Here is a 27,693-nt window from a genome sequence, read left to right as displayed (position 1 = left end):
CTGCATCCAGGGACATCGAACGCTTGGAGCGTCTTTCCCACTCGCCGCGGTTCGGAACGGCAGCACACGCGGCTGCCGCTGGAGGGCATCACGCCTACGGGCACGGCGGGTTCGCGCCGGCCGAGCAGGGCTGACCTCGCAGAGCTGCCCAGCTCCGTGCCGCAACGCTCCCGCGTCCGCTGTCCTTCCCCAGCCGTTCCTGGAGCCAGGCACAAAGGGGCAAACACACGCAGGTGGAGCAGCATCACAGCACGGGAGCAGCCCCACAGCGGCTTTGGGGCGCTGCGTTCCAACCACCCCCCGCCTCTCGTTCCCTCTGCTTACCACGAGAACCTTGTCGGGGGAGGAAGCAGGCCCTGCCCTTACCTCGCAGGCAGGCCTTGTTCTTCCACCGTTTCATTTTGGAGGATAGTATCAGCGGGGTCGGCAGGAAGGCACCGGCTCCACTTTCTTAGTCCTCCGGGACCACGCCGGGAGAAGCGCTGGGGAAGCCGGGAGCCGGCTGTTCTCTCTCCGGGGCCCAGCCACAGAGCTCAAGAGGCGATTCCCTGTCCGCTCCCTCGCGCTCAGCCCCCATCTCGACAGCATTCACTTACGTTTTCCAGCAGCGAGCGGCCCGGGACCCGGCCGCGCCGCCATGACACCTGCTGCCACGCGCCCGCCCCGCAGCGCCGCCATTTCCTGAGGGCTCCGCGGCGTTTCCGGGGGCGGCGCCTTCAGGCGCGGGATGAACGCGGCGCCGTTGCGCAGCCCGGCGCGCATGCGTGACGCCGTGCGGGAGGGGCGGGGGCCGGGGACGCGCCGCAGATATTAGCGTACGAAAGTAACATTTAAGAGCAGAAAATGAGCTGAACTAAGGCAGTGCGAGAGAGGCGTGATGTCACTGAGATCCGTACCTCTGGACGGCTTTTATTGGAAGTGCCGCGGTGGGGCTGCGGCTCAGCACGCGCTTCCCTTTTCCAGACCCTTCTAGAAACACCATTGACTCCTTACAGTCTGCCAGCATGGATATTCGGGGGCTGCTCGCTCAGCTTCAGGGCTTGGTTGCGCAGGGAGAAGTTTCCCTCTGCTCTGCTGTGTCCTGAGAGCCATCTGTTCGTGCAGCTGGATGCTCTCTCCACAGCTGCCCCCAAAAGCTGTGTCTGATGTGATGCGTGCCGTTCCCTGCCCAGGCCCTGGCTCTGCATGTTGGCTGGGCACCGTGCCTGTTCACTGACGCTCTGTCACTGCAGCCTTACTTACGGGAAGCAGTGTCTGAAATAGGTGGCACGGCCCACCGCCCCGGACAGGAGCGGGGACTCAGTATGTGTGGTGGTGGCACTGCGCTTGCCGTGAGCATGGCTGAAATGCAGAGGGAAGGCTGAGGGGATGGTTTCCTGCCTCCCCAGGAGCTCTGACCTGCAGCTCTGTAAAGCGTCAGTGGCAAACCGTTATGAAATCATCTGCTCTTTCATTTTCTCTTTTGAAAAATTGTTATAGTTCGAGCCCAGGCCCTCAGCAGCAGCCTGGCAGCCCCCAGGTCTAGGCCAGGAAAAGGGAATTCCCCTATAAAGAAAAAAATTCCTGTAAAGAAAAATATTAGTAGCAAAAAAACCATCTATTTTAGGTAAAAAAGGACAGTTCCTGGTGGAAAAGCAGTACTCCTTGCATGTTCCATGCTGCAGACACCAAGCGATTCTTGTCAAGCACATCCCATTTCATCTTTAGGCTGAAGACAAAGTGGTGACAGCCCCCTCCTCTGAAGAGCTGCAGGATGACCAGGATAACATCGTTCTGCTGGGTTCTAAGCTGCACTGCACACTGAACTTGGCACATAGCACCTCAGGGAGAGCTCAGAGCTAATGGAATGAAAGCTAGGGAAGGACTGACATCAGAGACTGCTTTGGAATATTAAAGACAGACAGGACCAACTTCTCACTTGAATGACTGCACAGTGGCTAAATTCGTCCTTTCAATCCAAACCCAGGCAGTCACCTTCCTCACTTCTTTCTAAGACTGAACATTGCCGTGCTATTCCTCAACCTCAAGGGAAGTGTGTGTGATTAAAGGATGAAGTAACTAATTTTAATTACCGTGGTCTGAGCTAAGATTAGTTTTAGCTCCAGCAATGACTCTTGCCACTCGAAGGGGGGAGCAAGCAACCCAGGAAAGGAGAGATTCAGACTTCAAGTGTCCATGGCTGCTTGCATTTGCTAACACAACCCCACAGACAGAGGTGCCTATGAACACTCCCAAACTTCAGTTTGCATGTGGGAGAACAGTATAAAAGACCTTGCAGACACATACACCCTGCATGCAGCAGCAATGTGCTGCTCACAATCTGCTTCACTTAACTATGCTTGCTTTCTCCTGGCAGTGGATACCAGCATAGGGCTTTCAGCCATTATGGGGTGTTTTTCCGGGCTCACTTCAATCATAAAAAAGAAGACTATTGTTCTGAGAGGGAAAAAGTGGAACACCGGAAGATGAGAATCCTTTCCCGGGCCCGAGAAAGACTGTTAGGCTACAGGCTGGGCTTGAAGGTCCAGGAGCTGAAAGGCATTTAGAAGCCTCAAGCACATTTTGCTTAATGGATCTGAGTCCCATGGCCTTTTAAATGCAGTTGCCTTGCTTGTTATAGAGGATTCTAATACATAACCAGACATGGGTAGCAAAGCTAAATTCACTGAGGTTTGATGGGAAGTGTGGGAGAAGATTCTTAAAGATGTTAAATAAGGAAAGAAAATGAAAACACAAGACACTGCCCTAGTAATGTTCAAAGCAGGCAGCGTGAGATAGCATTCAGAAGCCCTTTGCCTACAGAGCCGTCATTTCAGCAGAACAAAGAAATATGTGAAGCACCTGGACGTCCCCTTCGTTCTGAACCAGCAGTACAGGCTGCACAGGGATACAGCAGTAATTTAAAAGCTTGTTTCCTGCATCCGAATGCCACGTCAGGATGAAATGCAATCCATCCCACTCTCACTTAACGAACACCCCTGGGACCGCTGTACCTTGGAGGCATGATGTCACGCGTCAATGGAGATTATTTATTTTGAAGCTTGCTAATAGCTCCGAGACTTCACTTCAGAGGGCTCCACTCAGTCATGACTCAAACCCGCCTCGTCTCACAGAAGGACACAGCTGACTACGCTTTCCTTGTGCTGTTTCTGAGCATCCTGTGAGGGATTAGTAGATATTTAATTTTATTATCCTTTCTCCTCTTTTATGTGGGAATGGCTTTATCATTGCTTGAATACCTTCGCGTTCATGACACATTTTCTTAAATGTCATATCAATGATGTCTCTGCTGAGACACAGCTACCAAGAAAAGCACCGGAACAAAAATGAAGACATTCATTCAATTTTGAGTGATTTTTAACTTATATACAGTCACTGGGAAAACTGTAGTATAAAAGCCAGATTCAGACTTGTGACAAGGTGGCTGTGTGCAATGCCTGTCTGTTTTCTCCTGTTGGAGGAAGCAGTTATTACCCAGAATTTTATACCTATCTCTTGAAGGGACCAAGATATTCATGCTAAAGAACAAACTTCTTTTTTTTTTTAACCAGATCAGAATAGTTCCAGGCTCACCCGAAAGCTAGTAAACCTGACACCCAGGTCTAGCAGCAGTATGACCTGACTGAAAACATGAAAAACAGCAAATAATCCTGAACGGCTCGTTTAATGCTGAATTGCTGAACCTTATTCAGTTTTAGAACACAGTGTAAGATTAAAACCCCAGAGGTGAATAAGAGAACTCTCCATCATGTCGGCTATGCTGGAATTTACTCTTTTACTAGCATTAAATCAATAATAAATGACGAGTGTAGACACCGTCTAAGACTGCTGGCCTGCCTGATATTGGGAATAATTTTAGACATACTCTTCCAGTTTTCTCCAGTATTCTTCCTTCAGCAGTGAAAGACCACCACTACATCAGTAAATGCCTGGTTTCTGTCCCAAGCAGAGCTCCATGGTGCCAGACTGGAAAAGCAAAAGGGATGTATCTGTACAGAGAAGCTCAGTGGGAAGCCAGCTTGGGTGAGGATCGGGCACGATGGTTCCAAACTTCCTTTGAATATAATCTTTCCCTGGCAACAGCAAAATTTAGATGGACACAGAATGAACAGAACTGCATTCAGTGGCTGCAAATTACTGTTCTACATTAAGTGAAATTATTATACACCAATATGGGCATAAATCTTGCTGATGCAGAGGGCTGATTAGCATAGCTCTACACTCCAAGTAATGGCATTAAAGATGCAGTGTGAAGTTCAGGGAATTAATCATATTGATCACATATTTTCAATGATGATTCAGCAGTCATTTTTTAAAGCAGATTAAATTAACTGCTTTTACCATTCATTAATACAACCCAGAACATTAATAACTATGCTTATGAAGAAATATTTTTACTTCTTTCCTGCAGACATTCTCTGGACCCATGTGCTGTTGCTGTTCCTCTCCTATCCTCTTTGCAGTTTTCCTCTGATGGAGCCTGAGTAGCCTTTCCTTGAACTAGGTACAGGAGCCTGCATGCAATGGAAGAGATTAACACCAGGTAGCAAATTACAGCCAACTACAATAGGTACGTGTTTATAGAAACAGGCTGTGATACTGCCAGGAAAACACCACATCTGACAGCCAATTCTTCCTCTCCTTTCATGTTCCCTTTGAGAGAGAATATTTCGCTTGTTTGTTTGTAAGTCCTCAATGGAAATTGGTCTCCTCTTTCAGTAATGATTGTCAGCCCTTTGGAAGATTGACAGTGACCCCACAGCCTAATCCTAACTACAGTCAGTGAGATATTGCTATGGTCTGGGTGCTCCTAAACAGAATCTGAGCCCCAGTGGGCTTGACAATATACAAAGCGCTGATGAACTAAAGGGAATTCCAAAGGGGAATCCTCTATTCCAGAGCACCTAACCCAGACACCACGCAGGAAGGGGGAACACTGGCAGGGTCAGAGCAGCACTGGCAGAAAGGCACGATGCAAACACAACAGCAGTGAGATACAGATGGTGGCAGCCCATGAATATCATCAGCTTGGAGATGAAGGACAACCACATAAACAGGTAACAACAGGAGAGCTCACCTCTTCCTTTCTTACCTGCTTTTAGGGCTCCAACTGCTGCAGTCCCTGAACTGCTCCATTGTCCACATGTCCTCAGCTTGTGCTTCCTGAAGAATGGTTCAAAATGTCTCTTCTCTAAAGTCAGTCGGTTGCCTCTGAATTGGCAACAGTCAGCGATTCCTTCAGTGCTTTTGGAGTGCCTTCCTGCCTACAGGAAATGCTGACAGAATCCTCCCTTAGTCCTTCAGTGCCATACAGCCCAGCACGGCTTCCAGCTGTGTGCGGTGCTGTCTCAGCGCACACGAGGGATCGGTGGACTTGCCAAGGGCAGGCTGCAGAGGGACTTGCAGCCATATCCCACCTTTCAGCACCCTAACAACAATCCAGCCCTCTCAACTTCTCCCCTCCCCAGACAGCAGTTATTTTTAAAGGAATTCCATGCATCTGTTAGCCTGCGAACTACAGAGTGCGTATACGTTCCAAATGAAATGGGTCGGACCTTGACACTTCTTAAAATATACATTTTATTATTTTCTGGTGTTTGCTATGAAGGTTTCATTCAAATTGTGAAGGTACAGAGCCTTTATAAACTTGTTGAATTAAACGTTTTTGTTGGTGGTTTTATTTTCTGTCTCTCATGGTGGAGGAAAATACATAGGCTATAAAATGTTGAAATTCGTTAGATGCGTAGTATCACCTCTTCATATATGCTGTGGAATGCTTTGTAGAAATACTCTATAAAATAAGGCAGACTTTGACAGGGAATTCAGTCATCAAATTTCATGGGAGAAAACAAAAAGTTCCAACATATTATTATCTTTTGTAGCCAAGGGAAGATCAGGTGGTCGTCACTGGTTCATGGGAGAACTACTGCGGTTCTGGTGCTCAGTATACATTTCTTGTTTATTCTACTATTCTCAAGTGAGACCTTTGCAATAAAACTTAATTTTAATTAACATAAATCAGACAATATTTAAACATACACATCTATCCTTACAGTGCAATAAAAATGTATCATTGTATAGTATTTTGTATTTGCATTATGAAAATAAAAGGTCTGTACATCAATTAAATGTATATTAATGAGTATGAATCATGTAAATTTGTAATGCATCTAAAGTTGGCTTTGGCTTTTAAGTATTTATAAATTCATAGAAAATATTGAACATCTAACAAAATAAATAAAACATATCATTTTAATCATAGATGCTAACGATCAACCTCAAAAATTCTTGTGTTATTTTTTTACATATGCTACTAAATTTCTTAAAGAGAACTCACTTTCAGTAGTGCTCAGAAGTGAATGATTGCACCTTCTGTGATGTGAAAAAATAGGGTACATCTATTTTTCATAGATCAAAAATTCCTTCATGGAGAGTTGCATTTTAAATGTCTGATTGTTCTATGTAACTGTCTTAAGTGCTTATAAAAAGCATGTAGCTTTCTCATAAAAGCCGTGAGTCACTATTAATAGGTTTTTCTTCTTCACTTGCAGAGTTGAGGATTAAGCAAAATCTTCTAGTGAAATGTCCTTTCCGTATGGATTCTTCAAGGTCTTCCAGCTTTGCACACTGGTAAGAAGATAACGCAAAACATGTTCACTAATAAACCCTCTTCAGTACAAGTACTGCAGCAATCCAGTGTAATTCCACTCGACAGGCTTATTTTGTTGGAGTCCACACGTGGTAGTTTGTGGAAGTCAGCTGCTGACCTCATGTTCTCTTGCATTTGAAAGTTCCCCAAGCGCATGGGCTATCCTTACTGTAATACTGAAGAGACCAAAACATATCTCAAATCACATGAACAAAAGTGAGCTTGAATAAATATGCATCTGGTTAGTAAATTACACACCATCGTCTAATTGCTATTCTGGTGGCGGTGGTCGGAGGCTCCGCAGCTTCCTTTCATCTAGTCCTTTCCAGTATTTAAAGTTATTATCCAGATGCTGCATCAAATTTGGCAGGTCTGCAAATGCTAGGGGAGAAAGGGCAGAGTGTATTTAGTTTGCAGAATTGGAATAGTCACATGATGCTGTCTGCTTAAATATCACTTAAATGTCCAGGCAACTGTGTTAAGTAGGAAAGCTTAAATCTGTCATACTGCTACTTGAAATGTTTCTGGCTTTATAGCTCTCATCACTCATGGATCTTCCCAGGATACTGAGAACAGTTCTGAGAGTTTATTTAATACTGGGATTGCAAGCACCAGCAAAGGGACACCATTTTCCAGGAGGGGCATAACTAATTATGCTTGTAATTATCCTACTTCATCAAATCTCAGTCACATGTCATGATCTGGCATTCAGGAGAGTCACATTTCTGACCACTTCTACCACAGAGGCAGCGCTTGGAAGGAAACTGTTGCTCCCCCAGGCAGTTTCCAGACTGTAGAAATTTGTCTTGAAGAGTAACTGATAATAACATGGACAAAATGATTATGCCCAAAGTGCTCTCAGAGAGAAAGTGTTCTGTCCTCTGTTTGCAGAGAAGCAAGTTTAAAACTACACTTGAACTACAGAAATCTTCCCTTTTCTCCCCTTTTCTTTAGGAGCCACAAGAAAGCAATTTTATATCACAATAGTTTCAAATGTCTACAAAATACTTCTGGAATTTTGCTTACCATCCCAGGCATCAAACATATCAGTGATGAAGTAATCGATGAATGATATTTGGGACTTGGGGATGCTGCAGGTATTTCTGTCAAAAACTGGCATCACAACAGGTAAACCTTGCCTCTTTTCTTCATCAGTCTGCAAAGAACACTCTTGTGATTATTCTACAGCGCATTCCATTAACGGCTTCTTTTAGTGGCAGATTGTTTGGCACTAGAGCGTGCAACTGCTAAATAAACACAGAAACCTGAACAATCTGAAGAAGCAGCACCTACTTGTGCAGGTTTCAGCCAAACCACTGAGCAGTGCCTTCTAGTGTTTCCCACAAAGTGACAAATTCACCTTCTGCATTTACACACAAAGCTGGCCCTAAGTAACTGTGTGTTACTGATTTAAGTCATAACTGATTTAGGTCTAAAACGTGTATCCGTTGTCAGCCTCTAATGGAAGCAGCATTTTGTACCAATCAGAGATGGCAAACTATCTTCTTCTTCCTCTTTTTTTCCCTTGAGGCATCAAAACCTAACTTCAGTATTTGGTCTATCATCTGTAATAATGCCTGCCCCTTGTCCCCATCTTCCCAACACCTTTCTTCAGCATGGCTTGCTAAGGTCTTAGAGCATTTTTTGGGCTGAGTGCTGCTCCCGTGCTAACACTAGAACCTGACGATCCTATTCTTGAGGCACAGGCAGCACACAGGTAGGCAGGAGGCACCCTTCCTCTGCCTTTTGCAAGGGGAACACGTTTGCAGGCAAAACACACAAAAAAACCTGAAGTTGCAAACTGGAGAAAAGCTCAGGTTTTTCAAAAGTGCATTGTAGATGACAGCTTTCTTCTATCTGAAGGTATCTAGTCTGGTTCTGGCATGAGTAATCACAGAATCATCAAGGTTGGAAAAAACCTCCATCATCATCCAGTCCAACCAGCCACCTACTACCAATATAACCTCACTAAACTCTGTTCCTTAGTACCACATCTAAATGTTTCTTTTGCTCTCGTTTTCGAGAGCCTTCTCCTCATCAACAACCATATCCTTTCAAAACCACTGGTCTTGTCATGTTTGACCTCCTCGCTCACTGTTTGATACTGAATATCCCATTGTTTTTTTAAAAAAAAGGTATTTTTCATATTGCTTAACGCACCCTTAAGTGTTTCGGGACATTGACAGTACTGCACACTTCCCTTTTGAAGAGCTGCTCACCCAGAATTTTAGCAACACTTTTTAGCTGTCTTACCTGTGCAAAGTACTCCTCAGAGATGCGTCCGGCCCACTCTATGCATTGCTCCATAGGTCTGCATGGATTGGAAATGTCTGCACACTTTATCAACATGCGTTTGATGAGGATGCGGTTTTCAGGAGACGTGAGAACATTTTTGATTGAATCCCCATCACCATTATTCTGTAACATTTGAGAATTAAAAGCAATCCATTAGCAAAAGCTCTGCACGCTTACTCAAAAGCTTTGTGCCTTGGGAATGATTTCAGCAGATCCTACAAGGATCAGTGCTGTTACTGACTACCATATATGATGTCCAGCTGAATTCAGAGGGGGATTATGAATATTAGCCACAGCTCTGAACTAGCACTGAACTCATTTCTGGATTCATTCACTGTCTTTGTGACAGATCTCTTGGGCATCTTTGGGCAAGTCACCTAATCCCTCTACGCCTTATCTGCCTCCTTAAAAGTGTGGTGAGGAGCCATTAATCACTGCACACATAGTGATGAGCACTATGTAGGCAGAAAATGTAATTCTCTGCTGAAACACAAGGATTAATGGACTCACACATTAATAGTGGAATAGCTGGTTTAACAAAAAAAGGACTGACCCAACATGCACGGTCATTCTGTGCATGCAAACCTCATCGCCATGAGCATCAATCATACTGACAGCATTGCTGCCTTAGGAGAGTCAGATCCCACGCTGCCTCCCAGGCATCCTCCTGCTCTCCCTTCCACCAGGGCCATGGGAGCCCACTAGTCTCCAACCTGACTGGGAATTTTGCTTTCTGAGAGTTTGTCGGTGTTATCATACTAAAAACATACTTCTCTACAGCCTCATCTTTCCTTTGCGAGTCTAGGAAAGGTTTCAGCCCACACACAGCTTATATTTGGTTCCCAGGCTGCATATACAAGCACAGCAACAGTCCTCTATATTTGGAGCCAGCATACAGCTAATATGAGTAAAGGCTCCAATGATCCAGATTAGAAGCTGTTCTCTGCGGAGCTCTTATGAAGTGAGTTTCAAAAGACAGACGCTCAGGATTAAAATATCTTTGAAAAAAATCACACATAAGGACCCCATAATTACTTGACTCTTCAAGGATAGGTGGAGTATAGAAATTGACGACAAGGTCTCTTGTCTTCTACTCAAAATAAAAACTCCTTGAAGCAAGGAGTTTACTAGGCTTCTCCAGCACCTAACAAGGTCTTGGTCTAAATGCAGTAAAGGAGTAACAGAAACAAGTGTGATGATAATAAGAGAACAGTAAGCCACCAGTTCCTGCAGTGCTTTGTACAAAAAGGGAGGTACAAGTCAGCTTCTACAAAGCAGCAGAAACATTCTGATCTTTTAATAGGATTTATTTTTCAGAAGGAAGCTCTGGGGAAGAAAGTCCTTCCTAAAGAAAGAAAATCACAATTAATAATATAAACAGTATTATTTGGTAGGTACTGGTTCGGAAACATCAGCTCCACAGTTCCTACCAAAATTAGATTCTCAAATCTCTTGTTTTCCCTCATCTGTAGATACGCAGAAGAGGAAGTACTGAGGAAACAAAGTGAGTTGCATAGATCTTCAAATGCATGAAAAGAATGATGTAAGAAAGACAATGTAAAGTGATGGAAGCCCCAGAAACACAAGCAACATGTGAAAACTAAGCACTGAAAAGAATTGGAGATTGTTCAGCTAAGGACAGTAGATAATATCCTACTAGGTGAGCCACCAGGAATGCAGAAAGGATGTTTGCTTCTGTGATCTGTTCAAACCAAGGGCACAGCTCTGCTTGCTGGTTGCGGATGTCTTGGGAATAAAATGTGCTAACTGTGCTTAGTCCCAGCATCCTGCTCAGAGTGCAGAGGCGTCTCTCCATGTCAGATGTTGGCTTCCTGTCATAGGCTTAGGTGACATCATGAAGGGAAATGGGAGGATAAAGGATGCTGGAGCTGGAAAGGACTTTTTTCAATTTATGAAACAAAAGAAGAAAGGAAACAAACAGAGCAGCTTCTCAGCATGGCTCTTTGAACAAATATGCACAAAAATAATAAATAAAAAAATAAGTGGAACTGTCCCATTTGGAATACACGGTTGGCAGCTCAGCCTGCAAACATTACACTGAGTCACAGCCATGACTGGAAGCAGAGCCAGGAAACACACGCTGCCGCTGCAACCAGATATACGACCAGACTTGAAAGGGTATCTGCCAGTGTTGTTCTGCTGGTAACAAGCACAGCAAATGATTGGTTTCACCCACTCGCACATTACAGACCTTTTAATAGGAACCTGTTGAACTGAGAAACTCCCAACTCAGAGAAGGAAAAAATTTTGCCTCTTCATTTCTGTAAAAATGATATTGCCTTTTTCTTCCCACTCTTAGGCAGGATTTGCTATGAATCGCAAATACTTTGTGGGGCAGATTGTTTTCCTGCAGCCTCTGGGGCTCACGGGCAGAATTAAACTTTGATTTCTACATGCTGCTGTCCTTACTTTTACTGTCTGTCTGTACAGGCTGAAGCAGCAGCAGCTACCCAGCTCTCTGTAACAGGCAAGAGGATGGATGCATCCAAAGAGCATGGAGCAGCCACCCGGCTCTCCCTAACAGGCAAGAAGAGAGATCCATCCATCTTTGGATGGATGCCGCTGCAGCCCACTTCTTGGGGCTCGCTCACTTGCTTGTAATCCACTAAGAATTACTCCCCCTTCTTTTTTTTCTTGTTCGTTACAACCAAGGAACTGAGCAGAGAAGCATTCACCCTCATAATTTCCCACTCGTTTTGCTGGCCTTATGTTTCCATCAAAATATCCCAAAACAAAAAAAATGTTTATCGGGCCCTCAAATATTTGTAATTAGCATGCTACTTCTTAAAATTGTCTTACAAAAAAAAAAGTCAGGTTCTGTGGAAAATTCCAGGAATTAATAGGTATATATGTTAAAAAAAAAAAACATCTTCAATGAAACATCTTGATCTTCTACAGCTCCAGCTGCCGGCTAGCCAGCGGGCTGATGCTTCACATTAAAAGATTTTGCTCAGTACTGTTCACAACTGCCAACTGAAATTGGTTGGTTGAAGTTTCCCCACCAGGTGTCTGCCTCAGGCAAAGATTTATTTATTTTTTTCTGAAAACTGCAGTTCAAAATGATTTAGTGGCTTCTGAATATGAGGGTAGGGGAATTTATCAGCTCTTTGTGCTGATGCTAAAATTGCTGCTGTTTCTTTCTTTTCTAAATACTCTCACATCTTTATGAGTGAGGACCTGGAATTGAATTGGAGGGATGGTTTTGGGGTAAGCCAGTCACCATCTCTGTGAAAAGCTGCTGGACATGTTACAAACTTCAGGGAAAAAAGTGTGGTTTGTGTAGATTCAATAGGAATTGCTGGAGCCTGGGACTGAGCAGGACTCTCCCTGCAACTGTAGTTCTTGGCTGTGCTGGAGCAGAAGCTGTCCAGGCTCAGATTTTATAACTAAGAACAGGGAGCCTGCCCCTCCACTACTTGCAGTAAACAAAACCTGCAGAAAAACAGCAGCAGGGAAGAAGGGGTTGTTAACCTGATCTGAATGCAGAAGTAGAGAAGTAAATGAGTAGAGTGGCACAAAAATCCTGGGAACTCTGAGAGACTGGACTAGCAAACCAACACCATTGGAAGAGGAGAGGAAGGCTGAAAAAGAAGGGACTTGTTGCGCAAGGAAGCTAGTGCTGGGAAATGGAGAAGAAAGAGAGGCAGAGCTAGTGAGAAGCCAAGGAGCAGAATGGTGGGTGAGAACTGAAAACGGCGTGACAAGCCAGTGGGCAGCAAAGAGATTCTGACATCAGAGAAGAGTGTCAGTGAAAAACAGAATCTGATGAAACAATTATGGCCTGACTGCATCATAACACGCACATAAATGGAGCCATTAGGTTGAAGAGCTGGTAATAGTTTTGTCATTTGGTAACCTCTGACAACAGCTTTACAATCTAAGCATGTATTTCATCATCCTTCCTTTTATTTGTAACAGGTAGGAGACCAACTGTGATATTAAAAGCTTATCTGTTAAATGATCATTTCTAGGACAAGCATATGCACAGGCTAGTTCTGGTTTTCTCTAGGTTCTGGCAGCAGTTAATGGGCACTTGTAACAAAGCATAGATATTTCCTGGGCAGTGAACTTCATAGTTACCCAAGATCCAGGGCAGCACCCACAGAAATCAACAATATTTGTCTGAGACTTTAAGCTACATTCTGCAACGTGGAGCTGTCCGGGAAAAATACTTCATAGCCACAGAATTAACAGCCTTTTCTCCCAGTTTCAGTCAGTAAAACCAGTATCCTACTACAACTCTGGCTCCACATTCACAGAGTCCTCATTAGCATCGCCGGGTGCCAAGAACAAAGCTAATTCTAGCTTATACTCTTGTGGGCAAGGGTACTCTCCACCAGATAAGCTCCAGTCTGCTTCTGATGGATGACGAACAAGGTCCATCCCTCTCCCACCTACTGATAATAAAAAAACTGCCCTACCCTCCCTATACACAATAGTCATAAATGTGGCTTTCTAAAAAAACATGGTAAGAAAACATAGAAAAGCGTTACAGCTCCTACAGGACATTGCCACTGTTGCAAACTTTATTATAACTATTTCTGTAAATCTTCTCTTTGCAAAAAACCATTCCAACGAAATTATATGCTGCTCTTACTGGCAACAAAACTGCTGGTTGAAGCTGTTATTGAAACTGGTGTGGTTTTCTAGAATGAGTTCCTAACAGGCAATTTCATTGTGTCCATGGGGTTCCAGATGGCTATTGATTATGTCTATATGATACATGATGCCACTATCATCTATTTTAAAGATTAAAAAAGAAAGTAGGCAGAAAACCCATGAATGCTGCCAGGCAGTACTGAAAGCTGAGGGCCCTCATTTCCACAGAGTGTGCCATATGGCAGTCAGTACAGCTGCCCTTACGCTGCACCACCAGCGTTCTGCTGTGAGCGAGGGAGTAATTCAGCTTCTGTTCTGAGGCAGATCTCAGCCCCTTTGCAGAAATGGCCGACAAGAACACCAAGTCTTTCCACTGGGACTCTCCATGGGAGTGACTGGGTTCATCAAAATGGCTTTTTTAACTGGAAATTATACAGGCCAAGCTTCCAGTCCCACGAACATGGCTGATTCTTATAAACATTCCAGTTCTGCCGTATTAATAGGAACCAAGTGAGTCCCACTCATCCTCAAAGTTGGGCGATGATAATGTTAAGTAAAAAGGGCATTCGAAGCCAGAGGTGAAAGACACATTTCTGATCTCTCTTTCTCCATGTTTCTCATGAACTTTCTCAGAATACCCTGTGGAGATTTCCTACTGCCAAGGGTTCCCAGTCCCTGCGTATTCATTTTAAGGAGGATTTACATTGTTGCTTACCCCATTTTCTTCTAGCGCTGCCAAGGGTTTATTAATGCTGTTGACAAACTTGTTGACATGCTCAAAGTGCTTTGTCATTTCTGTTGCTAGGACCATGTCAATAATGGCTTGGCGAAGGGTTCGATACTCATTCCTGTTTAAAGAAGGAAACAATTAAGAATGCTGGCTGGTTCACAAAGGGCTGCTTGCTAAAACAAGTCTGTGCTAAAGCCCGCTTGTGTTGCTGAGAGGTGCCAGGGGAAGAAAGAATAGTAAGAAAGGCTTGGGTAGCTGCACCTATGCTGGATGAAGCATCTGGTGTGCACAGACATATATATCATGCCAGAGGCATGACTGGATCTCTGGGAGAAACAGTGCAAGAGCTGGGCAGAAGCAGAGACACCAGCTACTCAGGAGGGCTGCCAGGACATGCCACACCAATGCACTCCCAAGGCTTTTAGCACAGACACTCAGCCAGGGCTCAAGCTCCAGCCAAGTTTTCAGCAATACTTTTCTGCTGTATCTTGAATGGGCCAAGGTAGTGGTCACATTCTTCACCCTAAACATCTTTCCTGGGCTGGAAGAAGAACAGCAAGGTCCTTCACTATACTTCCAATTGCAACAAAGCATTTAATGTTTTAGTAGTACTCCCTGACTCTTTCCAGCCTTGTCATACCCAGCAAACATATACCCACTCAGCCAACTGCTTCTCTTTTGTGTTATAGTAATACAAAATGATTCTCCTAGAGTTGCTAACATCAGGATTTCTACTGTAAGTTCCTTAGACAAGGTCTGTCTTTTTATTCACAGGAGGAACCCAGGAATGGTTCCTAAGCCTGTGCAGGACAGGCAGAAGTGCTGTACAGTTACGTAAGAAAACTTCTACAAAGTCTACATCCACTCATCCACAAGGAGCAGCCTCCTCTGGGATGCTTGCCTACATCCTGTTACCTTGCACAGAAGAAAGTAAGGGATGTCAGTGCAAGCACAAGGACCCTGTGTTTAAGCTTACCTTTCCATGTTTTTAAATATATTGCATTTGTCGTCCCGGGTGGTGAGCTGGAAAGCCAGGGCAGCATGATGGCTCTCCAGCACTGCGGTGTCATTGTAGAGAATTGCTAGTTCACTGCCAGCATTGCACAGGAAAGAATTTGTTCTTCCTGGGTGATCCACGTCATGGACTGTGGCAGCAATAAGTGCAGCAACTTCATCAATTGGATCCAAAGTTTGCTGAAAATAGAAGGATGCTTAGTTTTCCTGGCAGAGTCATTAGAAACACTACTCTGTCCATAAAGGTTAAGCCAAGTTGCTAAGGGAGAAAAGCCAGAACTCTGCAAATCAGTAAGGGTCAGATGTTCTAGACAGAGCAATGGAAAATTCATTATAAGCTTTATTGAACACCGCGTGACATTTTGGCATTTTGTGCCTCTTGAATGTTGCCTTAGCCATACCTTTGAGAAATTAAATTAATACAAAATAATAAATTAGTTTATGTTTTCTAACAGCGTATAAACAACCTTCACTCAGGTAGGGTATTTGGCTTGGAAAAACAACTAGTACTGCTAAAAATTATGCTATTTCCACCAGACCCTTTCATTTCTTTTGGAAACGGAATGTGTCCTAATCATATTCCATTTGTGTGGTGGCTAGGCTTGTGATTTGTAAAGAATGTTTCACATACATGCAGTTCTGTAATAGTGTCCTGGGCTAGCATGAATACTGGGCAGAATTCTTGAGAGTTTACATCCTTAGAAGAACCACACGACACTGTCAGAGTCAGATTCTCTTAGCACGCTGTACTCCATGTTTTCTGTCTACTTACATTGGTAGTTGTTGTATGTTTCGTTACATTTACTCTATAAAGAAATACAAAACTATTTGACTTTTAAGGTTTTATACTGTTAAGTTTTAACACTGTATTAATAGCATAGAGGAGACAAAGAACCAAACACCTCAGGAATCTTAGCCATTGATCCATTTTCAAACTAGCCTTTATTCTGTATTTATCCTTGATCATAAATGCAAAACACGTTAAAATCACGTTAAAATTACGTTAAAAAAGCACGTAATAAAAGAGACAGGAGCGGAAGTGTTTCCAGCTGAATCTGGGAGCGGGACAGTTAATTCAAACTAGCTTTCGTTAAGGTCCAAATTCCCTGCTGGCTTTGACTGTACCATCCACAATGGTCAGATTTGGTAGATGAAAAGACTGTCCCTATGCTACTTTACTCTCTGAAATTAATGCAGTGACTTGACTTTGATGGAGCAAGGATATTGTTCACTGAGGACTGCAAGAAGGGTCTTGTGCAGAACAAGAAAACGTGAGGAAGTATTTCTACCCTGGGTTTGTAATTACAGTTGTCTGAAATACTGTCCCCTGTGTGTTAGCTTCTTCCTTCTTCCTTTCAACTGCTACTCCTGGGACTGTATTTGAGGTATAAAGTTAAGGGAGAGGAATTGTAGAACAGGTTCTCTTGAACAGGGCCTACTGATTAGCGCTCAGTCTGAGAGAGACCTGTGCTGATGGGAAGCAATGTATCCCAAACTTATTTCCTGAGTGTGACATAACAAACTTTGAAGGGATTTACAGCACCTTTACCTCCGACTTCAGGTCAAGGATTCTAACTTTGTCATGTTAACTCCTGTGGCACAGAAACAGAAATGATTCTGAGAATACTGCTTCAGCTTGGGAACCAGAAAGTTTTCCCAGACAAGAACTGAGTTCAATTTTCTGAACAAAATCTCAGCGTGAATCTGAGCAGCAGAATCGTGCCTTCTGTATTTAACTTAAGTTGAACTCTGGACAATGCAAAAGCAGCTGGGCTACAACTCTGAGAAGATAAAAGGAGAATCTTGAACTTTGATTCTGCTCCTTCTTCTGTTGCAACATTTTTTTCTTTTGCTACGCCTACAGAGGAATGGAAATAACATTTTGGAAAAGGAGGAGGCAGTCATGTTTCTGTGGCATTGAAATGATTCCAGATCTTGTCTGTTTTTCATAGATATTCTTGGGAAAACCAGTTAAAGCTCTGGCAAATATGAGGCTGCAAATATCTAGTGAAGTTCTATTCCCTTTTGGCATACAGTATATGTGAGTCAGCCTCTGGAGAGCACACTAATAAGCTACAGCTCCAGGTTAAGAGACTAAGTACAATTTTAATGAGCTGTCAGAAGCTTGTTTACAATCACAAATGTCTCAGCCAGGTGCCCATCACTAGCACTATCCTTAGGCAGGCCAATTCACGGTAGGAATTTCCATCCAAAAATGTAACTCAGAAACATGCATTGCCATCCAGAATACGTGCAGGCACTGCTTTAATTTGCCTTCTCACACTCCAGTCTGCCCTCTGGGTGTGAGAACAAAGGCTGCTCTGATTTATTCTGGCTGTCAGTGGCTATAATACACCAGTGGGCATTATGGTACAAGGAACTTCAACAAATAATCTGTTTCAGCACTCCTTCAATGCAGTCTCTTTAAGCCTCAGGGCATTTAATCCAGTGGGTAATACAGCTTTGGAAGCACCAAACGTATTTTGTGGCCTATATTGTTCTGTGAGTTTTCTGTAAAATTACCATCACAAGGCAAAAGAAATGACAATATTTAAATCTGTATTTCACCATCACAAAAATAATTCTGTCATTAGGTCACCTATGTGAGAAAATTGAATGATGCCAGGAAGATTTGTTGTATAAGAAGGCTCTCCTATTCTCCCATCCAGAATAGCTCAATTCCTGTAATACTGCGTAGTATCCATTGTTCCACACTCAGTATATGACAGATTGTAGAACCAATGTAAAGCGGCCCAGTTCTTTGACCTCAGAGCTGCCAAACGGGTTGGCACTAGGCAGACATCTGGGTCTTGGCATCATTTCTGAGAGGTCTTCCTTTAATCCCGCCCGTACTTCCCACCTACACCATTTCTAACAGATGTGCACTTACCTTTACTCTTTCTTTAGACAAGAAATAAGCAGTGGCATGTAGCACATCTGCCGAATGGGTAGAATTATGATAGGAGTTGGAGGAATGGTAGTTAGCTTCAATAACTTGTAACCACGACCTCAGTGTTGATTCTGAGCAGTTCAGGAATTCACAGATTCCAAAGCGAGCAAATATTTTGAGACCTAGATAAACCAAAGGCCTGTGAAGAAAAATAAACAACGTTTTAAAACAAATGAGGTTGAAAGGTTATTACAGAGTGTGAGTAGTACGACTCTATCAAGCTTTTTTTAACCAAAGATGTGCCAGATCAGTATATGGACTCGCTTGCTACAGAACTTCAGAATCTTCTACCTTCCCATCACGTGCCAGCTCTCAGAACATGACAGTCCCTGACACATCCAGGAGCACTAAGCAGGCTCTATGTGCCGCTGTACTCCATGTAGCAGCATTTTGGTGCCTGGGGAGCGTCTGCTGGGCAAACACAGATTGCATCCAAAGTGAGATAAATCAGCGTGTCCAGAATGCTGCGCATGAGAGGAAGGAGGTGGTCTCACTACTGCCAATTTCCTAAGCCAGCTTGTTTACATCTAGGTTACCTACATCTACACTGTACAATGCAATCCCTGTTCTTTCTGCTCTGTCCACCTGCTCCATTTCTTTTACACCAACCACCTGAAGGCTTCTACTGCTTGCTGACTTTGCATGCAGCAGAGGATGAGGTATTCTGGAAGCAAATGAAAGCAGGTGCTGGCTGGGATGTCACTGCAGTGAGGTCTCCCTGCGTGCCAGCTCATTAGCACTGCACAGCACGGTCAGAGGTTGCTCCCGGGCTGTGTCAGGGAACGGCATTGTCTCCTGCACTGAGCTTAGAGTTAATGAAATGTTTTGGCTTTATTAGTCCATGTCTGCTTAGACTTGAAGACAGAACTAATGATATATTTCTAGTTGTGATGCATTGAAGATCACCTTAATTCCCTTAATAAATGCGCTGCCTTTACTTAAAGGCAGCAGGAGACAATCCTAATTATTACACCTTTAGTAAAAGCTTAGGTAGTAAATACCTCTTTTGTCCCCCTTTGGTCTCTTCAAATCAACAAGAACAGAGAAACCTATCTGGCCACCTCAAGCATGTTGCCTGGGATACGGAATTCTTTAAGTTACTGCAGTGAACATATTAAATGTTGTAAATTACAATGGCTAGGTTAACTTTTTTTACAAAAAAATTACTGCATCTATAGTACTTAATTAGAAATGAAAGTGTGTCAAAGCAAAAAAAAAAAAACAAAAAAAACCCCACCCTAATGAGATGACGCAAATCTCTTTACTTACAAAGAAATCAAAAGTTACATCACTTTAAGGAAGAACAAAAAAACTCAATGTTTTTGGCTCATAAAACCGTGGTCTAAAGTTGAAGTGTATATGTGTTAATGAAATGCCTTGGGATCTTGTTTTAAATATCTTTCAAAGCTCTTATGGATCTGGGATTTCGATGAAGGCTTAAGTTAGTCAACTTATTGCAGGATCTAGCCTCCAAATTACGGTCCTGCAGAAGCTTTGGGCTAAGACAAAGCAGGGTGCATGAAACTAGACCCAGAGGAGAATTTTTGAGAGACACCAGGAAATAACACCAAGGATCTAAGCAAAAGACCAATTTAAAGTCATAGTGGGAGCTTTTGCTGCAAGTGAAGTATAGACCATCAAAACTGTTGATCTGCTTTTGAAAACATCTAATGATGAAAACTGTATGCTTTACTTTTTATCAGTAGATATTCCTCGGTTAATCTTATATGTAACATGCAGCCTGCTAAGTTTTTAAATCAAAAACCTTCCTTTAATCCCAGACAAAGGCAATGAGAATGCTGCTGAAAAGCTGTACTCAAAACTGTTTGGGAATAAGACCTACCCAATTATACAGAGACAAAACAAAGCACGATCTATACCAACTGACCAGATTAGATCAGCGTGTTGACTCTGTGTAGTGGGATGTAGCTTGAATTTGAATCCCCACAAGACAACAATTTGATTTACAGAACTTTTCTGTTTTTGAAAACAGAAAAGGAAAGTTGTAAAATGGTGCTGCTTTGTTATTATACCATATCAAAGATATATAACCTTCAGTTACGCCCACTGAGAATTTGCAAGAAGTAGTGTGTGATGAAACAACAGCTATTTAATGGGTTCACATACAGCAAGAACATTTCAAACATTTGACTTTGAAAATAAAAGTAATTCAATTTGAAAAGTACAGGTAGAAAATTTTAAGAGCTGATGGTCAATTTTTAGCAACTTTCATTTACGAGCCCATAGTTTACTCACCTTTTATGCGTGGCAGCCTCAAGTTCAAAGATATCAAAATCCCAGTGTTCTTCATTTTCCATTGCCTGTGTTATCCGTGGGGGTATGTCATTGAGGGAGATGGGAGAAATCAAGCTGCCAGCGACCTGATGAGTTTCTGTTGAGGAATAAATCAAAACAAATGTTCATTAAAAGAAAAGAACACCTGATTGCATTTTGCAGATTTCGTAAATGTCTTAATATCTTAACATCTCAGTAACGGCCAAAATAAGACTTACGTTTTGCTGACAATATGTATTCGTTCCCTGATAATCTTCGCAGACCATCCTGTTCAATGAAAGTTGAGAGTTAAATGCAGGGTATTGTAAAAGAGGTCTGTAAGATAATGCCAACAAACAGTAGCATGATGACTTTAGAGAAGCCTGATTATGACCTCTCATAGCCATTGCAGCTGCCTCTGTTCTGTATGCTTTATATGTCGTTCATAATGGATGAGAAACTGCAGGTGGTGGGGCCAGTAATAACTCTGGGAGGTACAAACTTGAATTTCTCAGGTGCAGATGGAATACAGCCTCACGTCCACCCTTGTTTAGACAACACAGACATCAGGTCTGGGTGTGTGCCACAATCCAGGCACTGTATGTCTGTACATTTCCCATCAACAAGCAATGGTGGGTAGTGGGAGGGGATGGATGGAGACACGCTTCTGCTCTCCTCCCAGTGCTGGCAGATCAGCTCACCACAGCGGCATAAGAATCTCATGACGTGTTGCTGGGATTGTAGGACAACAAATTACTCTGGGACTTCCCTTCTATCAAAGAACGTATGCTTGTGTGTTCTCCAACTCAGTGCCTCCTGGGTGTAAGTCTGGTATGATGCCTGATGTGCAAGCTGAGCTGAAGGACTGAAACTAACAGAATGATGTGTTTCATATTTACCTTCCAGCTCATAATTGTAAATGTAGTGGCCCAAATTCTGCTTGTTCTTCTGATATACACTGATTGTTAGCTACTGTACATTATCGTTTATTTAGACCATGATGTATAAAGAACCAGTTATTAAAAACCCTTTCTGAATGCAACTTACTATGTTATGTGCACAAAGCACAGCTTAAGTAAATGTGGATGCTGTGTCTGAACATGCAATGTCTGCACTTACAGAACTGTTAATTTTTTATTTTTCAAATTCATAAGTAAATTAGTCTGAAGTTTTGTGATTTAAAAGGGAGTACTACCGCTGTAATTGTCTCAATGACTCTTCAATTGCACTGCCATGAAACAAGTATTTAGAACACTGGATGCTGTGCATCCTTTAGAATCAAAGACTATCTTTTTAAGAGTTTAAATGGCAGGTGTAATTGTATCTGGCAAATTCATTTGTGAACTCCAAGTGTCCTTCCCATCATGAATTCTGGGTAACAGGTCAAATCCAATAACCTACTATTTGTTCCTCTCCTCAGATACAGCTTCTGAATGTGAAATGGAATAATAAGATTCTGGAGTTGGAACTTGATGATCCTTGGGGTCCCGTCCAACCCAAGCCATTCTATGATTCCATGATTCTGTTTTCAACAGACACTTTGCTGGAAAAATGGACTGAATTACAAGTGGAATACAAATGTATGTAAAGAACTAATAATCCTTGAAAAGGAGTGGCCAGCTGAGATTAAGGACTGTGAGTACTGCATGAGTATTCAGCAGGAGCAACGATTCACTTTGAGACTAATGTGTCACCATTCCTCCTGTATATTAATGGTTAATGTAAGAATATATTTTGTCTCCTGAGTTAGTAAATTGAACTCTGTATGAACCATTCCAATCCTTTGGAATTCTTGAAGCCTTTCATATGTTTCTCCTGATTAGACATTTGCTGGGCTATTTTACAAGGCAAAAATATATGGAAACTGTTTCAAGATCTGAATAGATTCTGCAAATTTTTCTTGAGCTTGAAATAATAGCCCAGAGACTTCTCTGAAAAGCTCACATCCTGTGATCCTTTTGCATCTAACACAGTCTTTTTTTTTTTTTTTTTTTCCTGAGGAATCCTTTTATATGCAACTTATAGACTAGTGGGAATGCATATCCTTAAGGCACAGGTAACATGCATCCAAGTTCATCTGGTTATCACCAGGAAGGCCACACTCCAGACTCTGAGGATTTGGGTTCATTCCTCTGCTTTGCTATGTGCCCTTTGTTCAGCTTTTGGTACACTTCTTTTTCCAATGTCCCTGTTCTTTTTTAGATAACATAATAACATAATATATGACTTCTTCAGTCTTTTTCTTGCCTTATTTATTTAAATTGTGAGTTCTGTGGACTTTGTTTCAGTATGTGGACATTCTTAGCTCGCAATACTGATCTCCATATGAATCTCTGCAAGCTCAAATATAATCCAAGAAATAGCAACAAAAAGCATTTTGTATTCTTCTGAAAACACATACTGATTATTCACATACTTTTCATTCATTCCATTCTAATCCTAATTAATAAATATCTGTCTTTCCTTCTCTTCCATCTTTAACCTTCTAAAATGAAACACATTAAAAAAAAGGAAGAGTTTTTCCTTCCCGCATCTAGTGAAACTAATGCTTCAAAGGAACTGGTCCATTTTATTCCAGAGCTACATTAATAAAATGGGGTCCATGGGGAGAAAACACAAAAAGAATGTAGCATTTTATAGGCAAAGCATATGCCAGATGACAAAGATCAGGTATCCAGGAACATCTGTCAGCAGAACATGAATCAATAGCTGTTTGTGGCAGTATGTACTTACTGTCATCAGCCCTCCAACGAGGTCACTTGTATGTGGATCCTCATCCTTTGTCCCCAGTTGTGGAGAGTACAATTCAGTGGTTCTTAATATCTCCAAAACTCGGTCTAAAGCTTCTGCAACTGGCATTGGACTGCTTTCTTGTGCAGCATTGATGATGTTTATTACCTAGTTTAACATCAGACATGCTTTGAATTTAAAAGTGATTTAAGAAAGAACAGACACTTATCAATTATTATGGAAAATCCATAGCAACTACGTGAGATCTAAAACTTGAATCCACATGTGGGAGAATTAAAGTGAAAGGGATGTTAATAAAACACTGATGTTTGCTACTGGCTTTAGGACTTCATGGCCTTGAAGACAGCACTCTTATTAATTACTTTCCTGTTCGAGGCACAGTCTCAGAATGTCTCTGAATGGATTTAGCATGACCTTCTTCCATTTGCTTCTGTCACTTTATGAAAGAGTTTTTGACAAACCCTTGAACAGTTTCAGTAAGTAGTCTACAAAGCATAAGGAGGAGGAACTCTAGTCCCCTCCTCCACACAGGCAAGAGTCCTTCAAAAGGGTTGTGCTGTGGCTGGCCACAGGGAGGGCACCCTGCTACGCAGCCTTGGCAGAACTCAGCTCAAAGCATCCAGATGTTGACAGGGAGGAGAGGGGAAGAAGCTGCAGCAGCAGCCAGCAGCACCTTTCTCCTCCATGCAGATGCTGTGCTGGAGCCTTGTGCCGCAGTGTTCCAGTGCAGCACAACTGACAATGACCAGCAACAGTTGCTCATTACCTTGGTGATTGGTGCTTCAATAGTCATGGAATGTATCCTGGCCATAGAGGAGTGCCGCCTCTGTGAGCTGCCTGCATGGGACAAAGCAGAATTAGTACAGCATAGTAGTAATAACACAGTACACAGTAGCATAGTAGTAGAGTTCAGCGGCACGGTGTGACAGAAGGTTTCAGCCAAGAGATCTGGGTTCATTTTCTGAATGACTTACTCTGCTGTGCCCTTCACAAGGCATCTACTGCAGGATGCATACACATGCTGGTGATGATGGGGACACACACAGGTGCAGAGATGCTTGCTCAACCACTGCTATCCAGATTAGAGATAAGTAGCTATGACAGCCTGGCTAAATCACCGCTTTGGTTTTGTATTTAAACTAATTAAAATATTTAAGGAAATGCTCAGTTAAAAGATTATATAGATATGCTTGTGTATAAACTGGCTGGCACACCTGCATTAGGTTATTGTAGGATACAAATACTTTTCCTGGCTGGTTCAACACAACAAGCCATAATGAGTCAGCTTCCATGCCGAGGTAAATCAGCGAAGCTCCTCTGAAGTGAAGATAGCTATGCCAAATTAAAACAGTAGAGGTTCCAGCCTCTTATTCATTGGAAATTGAAAAACAAATGTTTTATATCAATTAGCAATTCTGGTTTTGGAGAGAAAGGGTCAAGATGAGATTTTTCTAGATAATTGTGTTGTGGTACCTATAAAATACAGACACATCACCATTACTTTGTGCTGAGCAGCTTTTTAGAAGAATCAAAGCTATTTCTGTCATACCAATACATGATTGTATCCTCACTGCCACAGATCTCCTTCCCCGTTTCACTAGTGCCCACTGCCTAGACAGTAATGATCTGTGCTTTAACAGAACTAGGCAAGTATCAGCAAAAATTTTGAGTATGTGTCTCATTTATCAAGGTTGGGGTGACATGATGAAGCACAATACCACACAGTGAAAAGAAAACAAAGTTCTTAAGAAAATTATCTTCATATTTTTATCAAGAGAAAAGGTAAGAAATGTAATAATTTGTTAGATTTAGAGTACTTGGGAAGTATTTCTACTCTATCTCATTAGGTCTTCTATCCATGCGGGACAGAAGATGACAGCCTTCCATTCTTCAGTGGTTCAAAAAAGATTTCAAATAATTCAACAGATGAAAATGGAGCTGTTCTACAAACATGAAGTTGTTCACAGATTGATGATCTGGTATTTTATTACCGTCTGTGTATGAATGCACATAAATACACACATTCTTATCTGTATTTGTATGTGCATCGTATGCATGCATAGAAGAATTTGAATATATACAGATATGAAAAAAATCTGCTTGTTTAACATACCATCACTCCCTCGTGATGTTGTGGATCTGACATCTAGTGATCCTTTCCTCCTGTCTTTGTGTCTGGAAGTCTGAATATCTGTTGAGAAAATGACACCATGCAATGACATAAGCTCTGCCTAAGAAGTACGTGAAAGGAACTGAAACTCAGAGAAAGCCTGACAGCAGCAGAGTGACACTGAGCAGAAGGCTCCAGCAGACAAGGGCCAATGAGAGCTCATTTTTAAACTATTGCCCAATTACACTGCCACAAACCCAATCATGCTCTCTGGCAAAACATGCCAAATTGTCTGTTCAGAATGGATCTACTAGAGCATGGAGGGAAAAGTTCTTCTCTTGACACAGTATAAGTGTAGTTTTGAATACAATTTGTGCAACACCTGAATTCACTCAAGTAACGACTGCACAAAGAACTGGTATCCGAAAGTACACTACACACTACCAAAGCACTCACTGCATCCCAGACCCCTTACGGACTCCAACAGGTACAGCCTGTGCTACAACACTGCAGTTAACAGAGACCTGTGGCACGGATGCCAGAGATGCAGTGCTGACACATGGGATAAGGATGAACGGTAATGCTGGTGATCCTCATTGCCAACCACGTACAAACACTCCCCCATACAGTTAAAAGCAACACAAGCACACATGCCACAAGCTATGGATCAGCCACAGCAACATGCTGTCTAGATAGCATCCTCAGTTTCTCTAATTTTGGCACAGGGATCTACTACGTACAACTGAAATGTGTCACCAGTTCAGTGATACCACAACGTGGCATTTTCAAGGGTGGGTTGCTTTGTACCCCTTCTAAGACAAGCATGGCAGGGAGAAAGAGCTTGTATTTATTTTGCTGCCCTCAGAGCTGGATTCCCAGTGTAGTGCTAGCTAAACAGCACTGTTCAGCATGTCCTGTACAGCTCTGGTTTTCAGTCAGCTCACTACAAACCACCTTCTTTCTTTCCCCAGGCACACACTCCACTTATTAAGACAGAAGAGATGTGTCATACCTGTCTGAGACTCAGCCTGAACACGTTCACAAGTCTTCTCTGCCTACAAATCAGTATGAGAAATCCAGTTAGTCAGAACTTTTCCATTATTCTGCAGTATTTAGGGCTCAAACTAAAGTAAGCATATCATCATTTTCACTTACCTTATTGTTGTCATTGCACAGTCTACTAATTGACACATAGTGTCTAATCTTTCTGTAGGCAAAAAACAGTGCGTTAATTCCCATCCAAACCTCAGCTCTAATTCAGTGCTGATACACAAAATGGGCAATAGCAACAAATGGATATAAGGCAAATCCTGTTCCGGCAGGAAGGCTCAGCAGGGAATGGAAAAAATACAAGCAGTTCTGCTGCAAGTGATTGGGAATACAAAATAGAAACATCTTTTTCAAAGTATGTTCCTTCCTCTTTCTCCTTGCCCCCCATGGCTTCTTCTGGGTTACTGCAGGATGTGTCAGGTATGATACAACTGAAAAATATGCAACAGTGCAGCCCAACAGTGGGACCCTCTCTAGGATATAGGGATTGCACAAACAAACAGAAAATGGCACTTTCATGACCAGGAACTTTTCTAAGCCAGCTTCAGATGGGCTTAGATTTCCCTCTAAATAACAATGTCATTATTAATGTACAGTACGTGTTGGTCTCACCAGTCCAGCATATTAAGCTGAAAATAAGTTTTCACTCCACTGCTATAGAGAACATGAATTACTTCTAAGGGATGAAATCAAACTGAAACACTTTGTTTTTTAGGAAGCAGCTGCATGAAGAAGCTGCATTCACTCTCTCCTTCATGATGACACACCTTTCTGAACAAGTATCTCAGCCAAGTGCTTTTAATTAATGTTCAGGTCTCCTTAGAGGGCTTTGAAATTACTACTGCATGCAGTCTGATCCACTTTCCCAATATTATATAGAAGTACTCATCACAAACATACCAACAGCTAACGTATACCCGTGTGCTCCAAATGCTTTACTTGGGGACAGAGACACGCCTGAATTTTGACCAGGATCCCAGCACACAGTGAGCTCATCACAGAAAGACACCTGGCAACAGCCAAGAGCAGGTGAGTGCGGAAGGACACAGTGCAGCTGGGCAGCAGAACAGAGAACAGGCAGGTTCTGTTGCTCCCAGCTCCGCACACAGAGAGAGGATGGAGCCCTTGTGCTTCCGTGAGTATTAGAAGAATGAGTCACAAGTGAGCACATCTGGATTTCTGGCTCCTTGCTGGGGAGAATTAGGAGAATTTCACTTCCCTTGTGCACAGCATACATGCTTGATTTTACC

The 27,693-nt window shown here is 42.6% G+C and overlaps 1 protein-coding gene and 1 long non-coding RNA gene across 6 annotated transcripts in view; one reads left to right on the top strand and one right to left on the bottom strand.

Moving 5' to 3' along the window:
* Positions 545-5,418, top strand: LOC110403908. The gene is made up of 3 exons (XR_002441900.1): positions 545-4,023; positions 4,412-4,570; positions 4,900-5,418. It is a non-coding gene; the product is annotated as an uncharacterized LOC110403908 (long non-coding RNA).
* Positions 5,564-27,693, bottom strand: part of PDE8A (phosphodiesterase 8A) — a 142,800-nt gene continuing 120,670 nt past the window's right edge. For 4 of the 5 annotated variants that reach the window (XM_021407665.1, XM_021407664.1, XM_021407661.1 and 1 more), the window contains 13 exons: positions 26,549-26,600; positions 26,406-26,448; positions 25,397-25,474; positions 24,050-24,120; positions 23,266-23,430; positions 20,772-20,820; positions 20,515-20,650; positions 18,199-18,397; positions 15,271-15,488; positions 14,280-14,412; positions 8,903-9,067; positions 7,676-7,805; positions 5,564-7,030 (listed from right to left, as the gene is read on the bottom strand). In XM_021407665.1, coding sequence (XP_021263340.1) covers positions 6,921-7,030; positions 7,676-7,805; positions 8,903-9,067; positions 14,280-14,412; positions 15,271-15,488; positions 18,199-18,397; positions 20,515-20,650; positions 20,772-20,820; positions 23,266-23,430; positions 24,050-24,120; positions 25,397-25,474; positions 26,406-26,448; positions 26,549-26,600 — 1,549 coding nt within the window. In that variant the 3' untranslated portion in view covers positions 5,564-6,920. The remainder of the gene's footprint in view (positions 7,031-7,675; positions 7,806-8,902; positions 9,068-14,279; positions 14,413-15,270; positions 15,489-18,198; positions 18,398-20,514; positions 20,651-20,771; positions 20,821-23,265; positions 23,431-24,049; positions 24,121-25,396; positions 25,475-26,405; positions 26,449-26,548; positions 26,601-27,693) is intronic. The other variant, XM_021407662.1, reaches the window with a different exon arrangement.

This window comes from Numida meleagris, chromosome 9, assembly GCF_002078875.1.
Source record: "Numida meleagris isolate 19003 breed g44 Domestic line chromosome 9, NumMel1.0, whole genome shotgun sequence".
NCBI lineage: Eukaryota > Metazoa > Chordata > Aves > Galliformes > Numididae > Numida > Numida meleagris.
The sequence above is the reverse complement of the archived record's forward strand: the minus strand, read 5'-3'. Positions and strand labels throughout refer to the sequence as shown.